The sequence below is a fragment of the Microcaecilia unicolor genome, chromosome 1 (genome assembly GCF_901765095.1).
Source record: "Microcaecilia unicolor chromosome 1, aMicUni1.1, whole genome shotgun sequence".
NCBI classification, from domain to species: Eukaryota; Metazoa; Chordata; class Amphibia; order Gymnophiona; family Siphonopidae; genus Microcaecilia; species Microcaecilia unicolor.
This window is the reverse complement of record NC_044031.1, coordinates 72,063,168-72,071,991: the sequence shown is the minus strand read 5'-3', so window position 1 is coordinate 72,071,991 and position 8,824 is coordinate 72,063,168. Positions and strand designations below refer to the sequence as shown.

The following is an 8,824-nucleotide window of genomic DNA, read 5'->3' as shown; positions in this document are numbered from 1 at the left end:
TTATTCAAGATCAAAAGAAAAGATTTTTGGCAATGAGGAAGGAGGTGCTGATACTGGGGCACACTTCCTGCTTCATTTTCCTTTTAGTGCGTTGCCAAGATTTGATACTTTACTTACAGTGGGGGAAATAAGTATTTGATCCCTTGCTGATTTTGTAAGTTTGCCCACTGACAAAGACATGAGCAGCCCATAATTGAAGGGTAGGTTATTGGTAACAGTGAGAGATAGCACATCACAAATTAAATCCGGAAAATCACATTGTGGAAAGTATATGAATTTATTTGCATTCTGCAGAGGGAAATAAGTATTTGATCCCCCACCAACCAGTAAGAGATCTGGCCCCTACAGACCAGGTAGATGCTCCAAATCAACTCGTTACCTGCATGACAGACAGCTGTTGGCAATGGTCACCTGTATGAAAGACACCTGTCCACAGACTCAGTGAATCAGTCAGACTCTAACCTCTACAAAATGGCCAAGAGCAAGGAGCTGTCTAAGGATGTCAGGGACAAGATCATACACCTGCACAAGGCTGGAATGGGCTACAAAACCATCAGTAAGACGCTGGGCGAGAAGGAGACAACTGTTGGTGCCATAGTAAGAAAATGGAAGAAGTACAAAATGACTGTCAATCGACAAAGATCTGGGGCTCCACGCAAAATCTCACCTCGTGGGGTATCCTTGATCATGAGGAAGGTTAGAAATCAGCCTACAACTACAAGGGGGGAACTTGTCAATGATCTCAAGGCAGCTGGGACCACTGTCACCACGAAAACCATTGGTAACACATTACGACATAACGGATTGCAATCCTGCAGTGCCCGCAAGGTCCCCCTGCTCCGGAAGGCACATGTGACGGCCCGTCTGAAGTTTGCCAGTGAACACCTGGATGATGCCGAGAGTGATTGGGAGAAGGTGCTGTGGTCAGATGAGACAAAAATTGAGCTCTTTGGCATGAACTCAACTCGCCGTGTTTGGAGGAAGAGAAATGCTGCCTATGACCCAAAGAACACCGTCCCCACTGTCAAGCATGGAGGTGGAAATGTTATGTTTTGGGGGTGTTTCTCTGCTAAGGGCACAGGACTACTTCACCGCATCAATGGGAGAATGGATGGGGCCATGTACCGTACAATTCTGAGTGACAACCTCCTTCCCTCCGCCAGGGCCTTAAAAATGGGTCGTGGCTGGGTCTTCCAGCACGACAATGACCCAAAACATACAGCCAAGGCAACAAAGGAGTGGCTCAGGAAGAAGCACATTAGGGTCATGGAGTGGCCTAGCCAGTCACCAGACCTTAATCCCATTGAAAACTTATGGAGGGAGCTGAAGATGCGAGTTGCCAAGCGACAGCCCAGAACTCTTAATGATTTAGAGATGATCTGCAAAGAGGAGTGGACCAAAATTCCTCCTGACATGTGTGCAAACCTCATCATCAACTACAGAAGACGTCTGACCGCTGTGCTTGCCAACAAGGGTTTTGCCACCAAGTATTAGGTCTTGTTTGCCAGAGGGATTAAATACTTATTTCCCTCTGCAGAATGCAAATAAATTCATATACTTTCCACAATGTGATTTTCCGGATTTAATTTGTGATGTGCTATCTCTCACTGTTACCAATAACCTACCCTTCAATTATGGGCTGCTCATGTCTTTGTCAGTGGGCAAACTTACAAAATCAGCAAGGGATCAAATACTTATTTCCCCCACTGTACATATCCTTTGACCTGCCTCAGTAATGACTCAAAAAAAATTACAGGTTTCCAGTAATGCAGGTCACAACAAATGATTTTGGTAAATTATGGATTATCTGCTCCCTAAGTGGGTGGATCATAGCTGGTATATTTTTCTTTTTAATTTAAATTAAAACTCCTTTGATTTCTTTTTGGATCTCACTTCCTCTTATTGATGGACTATAACTTGGTTGCAAATGATCTTTGCTTAGGGCCCTCTTTACTAAGCGGCGCTGTAGGCGCGCAAACCTTTTAGCACGCACTAATGCTACAGACACCCATAGGAATATAATGGGTATCTCTATCATTAGCATGCGCTAAAATTTTTGTGCACCTACAGCACGGCTTAGTAAACAGGGCTTTTAATGTTTTCCTTTCTTGATATCTTTGTGATTGTCAAGATGTAGTGTTTACTATTATGCATTGCTTCCTGCATCAAGCTGTCTAATGCTTGATTGTTATAAAATGCAATAAAAAGATGTATTTTTAAAGAACTTTTGTCATGTATGTCTACCTCAACTAGATTGTAAGCTCTGTGGAGAAGGCACAATCTCTTATGTGTATCTGTACAGAACTGCGCATTCCTGGTAGCACTTGAGAAATAAGTAGCAGTAGTATAAATAAATAAAATTAATGAATGTTAAGGTGTGATTTGTTTTTATTAAAATATTACAATGCTGCATGTCATTTAATACATAAATGATCCAATAAAATTAAAATATGGAAACAAAATAAATATGTTATAATCATAAAATAAATTAAAACATATCACTCAAAATTGGTATGGCAGAAACAAAAAGCCTTTATTCCTGAGAAAACAGAAGGCTATCAACCACGAAATTGTGATACTTATATCATTATCTACTGAAGTTGTGCTCCATACTGGATTGTCAGTTATTCTATCCATACCATAAAATACAAAATAACAAGAAATATAAATTTAAAGTGCAAGTTTAAAATATTTTGAGGCTCATTTTCAAAGCACATAGACTTACAAAGTTACATAGGTTACTATATACGTAAATTTGTAAATCTATGGGGTCCTTTTACTAAGCTATGGGAAAAGGGGCCCCCTTTTGCCACAGTGGATAAAAGGCTGTCCATTTTTGGGAAAAAGAAATGGCCATGTGGTAAATGAAACACTTGCCGCACAGCCATTTCAGTGGGAAGCCCTTACTGCCACCCACTGACATGGTGGCAAGGGCTCCTGTGTTAACCTGGCGCTGCCCATTTACTGCCTGTTAAGTTTTGGCACTAAAAAATAGGACATATTTTTGTAGCGCTGGACATGGCACGTGCTAGGGGTGGGAACTACCACCAGGCTCTTGCGATAACCCGGCAGTAGTTCCAGATTGGCACACGGTAAGCCCGAGGTGGGCTTACCACTGCTTAGTAAAAGGGCCCCTATATGCTTTGAAATTGGGAACATTTATCAACACAAAGGCTGAAACATGCTTTTTTCCTCCTTTTTTAGGGCTGTAAAATGCAGCAATTACACTGTCCTGCCTTTTCTTACAAACAAGCTTGGCTACTCTAAGAACTTTCCTTTGATCTACAATGTCTTCATTAGATAGAAGTTGACATTTTAGGAAAATACTAGGCTTAAGACACTCAGCATGTAAATGGCTTCTACTGAAATGATTCTGGACTGCAGGCAGCAGTGCTGTCCTGTGTTTAGTGTACTACTGGGCACAAGATTTCCAAAGCATAGGTGTTCTTATTTCAGCACCATTTGTCCATCTTTTCGCCAGGCAGAAGAAGAAACGGTCTACACGTATACAAATTATGACATGATTCCAAACACAGGATTATGACGACAAATACTTGGCCCATACTCTTCATATGCCTTCTTAGTGTGACAAACCTGGAAAAACTCCGGCTAAACACAAAACCAAACAGACAGAGAGAGAAAAAACATGGGTATATAGATATCAGCTGAATAATTATGTTCTGCTTTATAAATACGTAAAGCAGTGTCCCAAAATCATCTTGGTGTGTAGATTTTAAATCATCAAAAAAGAAATGGTTTTAAACTTCATAAACGTTTGCCTTAATTTGTAATTGATGTGGAGAAGCATTTTCAATATGAAGTCTAAATCTGATTTTGGACTTTTTGCAGAAAACATCCAAAAATCAAGTGCAAACATAGCAATTTTTGAACCAGAAAAACTTCTACCTTTTTGTTTCAAAAATAGCCATTTGGTAGACATTTTTGTGCTCAGTGCATCTATCTTTTAGGACCATTTTCAAAAAAAATATGTCCAAGAGGAAAACACACAAAAACAAGCCATTGGGATGTATGGGGGGCCGCATTCTTAATAGATTTGCCACACAGACATCCCAGCAGAACAGTGGAGCATACTAGGGGACACTGCAGTGGGCTTCATGTAAAACGTCCCAGGTACACATCTGTTACCCTCTTAAATTGTATTGTGAACCCTCCAAAACCCACCAAAATCCTACTCTACACAACTGTACACCACTACAAATAACCCTTATGTCTGCAGGTGTCAACTGTATGTTGGTACAATAGGTTTTTGGTGGATTTTGGATGGCTCACACTTTCCACCACAAGTGTACCCCACATTTTCCAATCAAGTTGTTGGTTCAGTGTGGCTTACAATGTACTTCTGTTAGACGTAGTACATAGATGTTTGGAGTAGATGCATATCTCAATTCAATTTCTGTTAGTGGTCAAGTAACGTGGTGTGTTTGTTGGTGGTCATCTTGACTGTAGGTTTGAGTAAGAATTTTCTAAAGAAGTGTGCTTTCAGGTGTTTTCAGAATGTTAAGTAGTCATTCGTGCATTTTATAACTTTCAGTATTGTGTTCCATATTTTAGGAAAAATGTATGTGCAGCTGGTTGAGTATGAAGATTTGTATCTGAGGCCTTGACATCAGGGGAAGTATAAGGTGAGATAGGTTCTTGAACCCTTCATTGCATTGCATGTAGTTAGTTCTATTAGGTTTGTCATGTGTTCTGGTGCACGCCTGTAGATGATTCTGTATGCCGGAGAGCATATCTTGAAGGAAATATGTGCTTTCATGAGTAGCCAGTGGAGGCTTTGAAGTAACAGTCTTGCACTTTTAAATCAATTTTTACCGAATATTAGTCTTGCTGTTGTGTTTTGTGCTGTTTGTAGTCTCGTCAATAATTGTTCCCTGCATCCGATATAGATTCCATTGCAATAGTCAGCATGGGCGAGAACTATGGATTGAACTAATGTGCAGAATACATCTCTTGGAAAGTACTACTACTACTACTACTATTTAGCATTTCTATAGCGCTACAAGGCGTACGCAGCGCTGCACAAACATAGAAGAAAGACAGTCCCTGCTCAAAGAGCTTACAATCTAATAGACAAAAAATAAATAAAGTAAGCAAATCAAATCAATTAATGTGAACGGGAAGGAAGAGAGGAGGGTAGGTGGAGGCGAGTGGTTACAAGTGGTTACGAGTCAAAAGCAATGTTAAAGAGGTGGGCTTTCAGTCTAGATTTAAAGGTGGCCAAGGATGGGGCAAGACGTAGGGGCTCAGGAAGTTTATTCCAGGCGTAGGGTGCAGCGAGACAGAAGGCGCGAAGTCTGGAGTTGGCAGTAGTGGAGAAGGGAACAGATAAGAAGGATTTATCCATGGAGCGGAGTGCACGGGAAGGGGTGTAGGGAAGGACAAGTGTGGAGAGATACTGGGGAGCAGCAGAGTGAGTACATTTATAGGTTAGTAGAAGAAGTTTGAACAGGATGCGAAAACAGATAGGGAGCCAGTGAAGGGTCTTGAGGAGAGGGGTAGTATGAGTAAAGTGACCCTGGCGGAAGACGAGACGGGCAGCAGAGTTTTGAACCGACTGGAGAGGGGAGAGGTGACTAAGTGGGAGGCCAGCAAGAAGCAGATTGCAGTAGTCTAAACGAGAGGTGACAAGGGTGTGGATGAAGGTTTTGGTAGAGTGCTCGGAAAGAAAGGGGCGGATTTTACGGATGTTGTAAAGAAAGAAACGACAGGTCTTGGCAATCTGCTGGATATGAGCAGAGAAGGAGAGAGAAGAGTCAAAGATGACCCCAAGGTTTCGAGCTGAGGAGACAGGGAGAATGAGAGAGCCATCAACAGAAATAGAAAACGGGGGGAGTGGGGAGGTGGGTTTGGGGGGGGAAAGTAGTGTTTTATATGTTTCAATTTCCACATGGTTTGAAACATTTTCTTCATGGTGTGTGAGATTTATTTATTGAAGGATAAATAGTGGTCTATGGCAACTCCTAGGTTGTCAGATATTGGGAGGGATGTACCCATGGTGCTGATATTTGGGAAGTGGTCGGTATTCTGTGGTGATGAGAGTATCAGACAGTGTGTTTTCTCTTTGTTCAGTTTCAGTTTGAATGACGATGCCCAGGATTCCATTATGCTTATGCCATCTGTAATCCTGGTCACAATTTCGTACAGATTATTTTTGAATGGGATATATATTAACGTATCATCGGCATATATAAGGGGGTTGAAACCTTGTTTAGACAGTGTTCGGGCAAGGAGAGCCATCATTAAGTTGAATAGTATTGGTGAGAGTGGCGAACCCTAGGGGACCCAGCATTCAGCTTTCCATGGAGGAGAGAGGGAGTAAATTGTCTTCACTTGATAGGATCTGGTAGTCAGGAATCCTAGGAGCCATTTCAGTACCTTCCATCCAATTCCAATTTTGCTGAGTATTCTTTTGAGGATCTGATGGTCAACCATGTTGAAAGTGCTTGACGTGTCAAATTGTAGTAGGAGAATGATTTTTCCATTTGCAATTTCCTTTTTGAAGTTGGTCAATAGTGTAGTCAGGACTGTTTCGGTGCTTACATCTAAAGCCTGATTGAGATTCATGTAGTATGGAGAATTTGTTGATGTAGTCCATTAGCTGGTTGGCCGCTATGCATTCCATTATTTTAGTTGTTAAAGATATGAATGCCACTGGCCTGTAGTTCAAGGTGTCATTGATGTTTTTCTTGACATCCTTTTGGATTGGTATGACCAGTAAGTTGCCTTTTTCCGACGGGAAGCGGCCTTCCTGAAACATGTAGTTCAGATAGGAGGTGAGTTGGTCTATCAATTAGATCTAGTTAGGGGAAACTTTTAGTACTTGGTTGGGACATGTGTCTAGCATGCAGAAGGCAGAGGAGAATTTTCTTAATGCTTCAGCTACTGTCTCATTTGTTGGTTGTGTGATGGTGGTTTATGTCTTGTCTGCTGGGGCTTCTTCTGGTGGGCGATCACGTTCATCTATGAGGGTTTTGAGGTTTGTGCTGTCTTGTGGTAGACTCTTCTTTAGGTTGAGGATCTTCTCTTTGAAGAATTTGGCAAGTTCGTTTGCTGACAGGGATCATCATTCGCTGTCATCAAAGGTTTGGAGTTTGTTAGATTTTTTATAAATTTGTATAATTTCTTTGTGTCTTTATAGTCTAAGCTTATATGTTCTTTATAGAATTTCTTTTTAGCCTGTCTTATTTGACCTTGTACTTATTACGTGCTTCCTTGCATTCATTTTTTTTGTATCAATTTTGTTTTTTGTCCAGGCCTGTTCTAATCTTCTGCTTTGAGATTTTACCATTTTCAGTTTGTTATCAAACCATGGGGCTGCTTTTCATCTCTGTTTGGTTTTTGTTTTCATAGGAGCTATTGCGTCCAGTATGTTAGTGCTCCTTTTGTCCCATTCCAATAGGAATTCTTCCATGTTAATCACTGGTAACCAATGATCTTCTTATATGGCTGTCCAGAATTTGGTTGCATCAATCTTTCCTCATGATCTGTATGGTGTGCATGTTTGTGTTGGGTGACATATGTATTCTTTCAAGTAGAGGTTCATGTTCAGTTTGAAGTGGTCATACCATGGTATTTCTGTCCATCTCGGGTTCTGTATTTTAAAGTTACTGTCTTGTGAGAATCTGTAGACTAGTAGGTCTATGGGATGGCCTGTGACGTGGGCTGTGTTTACTGATGGTCACTGGAAGTCCCATAGTTGAAGGAATTCATTGCATTCTTTGGAGCTCTCTGTTGACTGGTTATCTAGATGTGGGTTGATGTCTCCTATTAGCATTGTACTGGGGTTGGCTATACATGTGTTAGAGATGAAATCCATAAAGTTTGTTTGAATCGCTTTCAAGCTTCCAGAGGATCTGTAGAATAGGATGCAGCATAGTTGATTTTGTAGGGCTTGGTCCTTGATTTTTATTAAGGCGATTTCAAACTATGGTGTAATAGATTCCACTATGGCTTCTGCCTTTAGAAAGGATCTGTAGATCAGTGCAATTCCCCCGCCTCTTTTCCTATTTCTAGTCCAGTGTAAGATCTTATAGCCTGATGGGCATAGGTTCAGAATAATAGGGTCCTCTTTGTAGAAAGCAGCGGTATTGCCTCCCCATCGCAATGCTCTGTAGCTGGGCCGCTTCCTGCTCCCGGCCAGTTCCTTTTTCTATTCTTGGCATGTTCGGTTAGCCTTGTAGGTGGTTCGATCTGCTCAAGGTCCCAGAGCTAGCTGCTCCCATGCCAGCCTAGGTGGCTACTCTAATAGGTCTGGTCATAATATGTGAAGTTGTCAAAGAAGCTGGTATGTACTGTTTCTTTCACATCTTTGGGGTGAGGGGGTGGGAGAGGGTCAGTGACCACTGGGGGAGTAAAAGGGGTCATGCCTTAATCCCTCCATTGGTCATTTTGTCATATAGGGCACCTTTTTGTGACTTAGTCATGATTGAAGTAAGTCAAGAATTAAACATCTAACTTTTAGCCTTGGATGTTCTTGATTTGTTCCGCTATGGCAGAAAAACATCCACGTTTTGGGAATGCCCAAATCCCACCCCCAACATGCCCCAACACACTCCCTTGTGATTTGGACACACTGCATATGAACTGCATAGAAAAAGGTTTTAAAAATGGATTTTGAAAATAGCAATTTGGATGTTTTAGCAAAAAAAAAAAATTTCCATCTGCCGCTTTTTGGACATTTTTCTGTTTTGAAAATAAGCCCCATTATCTTCTGGATTTTTATTTTTCTGAATATTTCTTATATATCAGACAGGATTGGTGATATGTTACATTTGAAATTATAAAGTTTTTTTATGAAGTTTTT

At 41.1% G+C, this 8,824-nt stretch overlaps 1 protein-coding gene across 2 annotated transcripts in view; it reads right to left on the bottom strand.

The window, feature by feature from the left end:
• Positions 1–3,070: 3,070 nt before the first annotated feature.
• ACTR3B (actin related protein 3B) overlaps positions 3,071–8,824 on the bottom strand; it is a 136,050-nt gene continuing 130,296 nt past the window's right edge. For both annotated transcript variants that reach the window (XM_030198436.1, XM_030198426.1), the window contains exon 12: positions 3,071–3,609. In XM_030198436.1, coding sequence (XP_030054296.1) covers positions 3,514–3,609 — 96 coding nt within the window. In that variant the 3' untranslated portion in view covers positions 3,071–3,513. The remainder of the gene's footprint in view (positions 3,610–8,824) is intronic.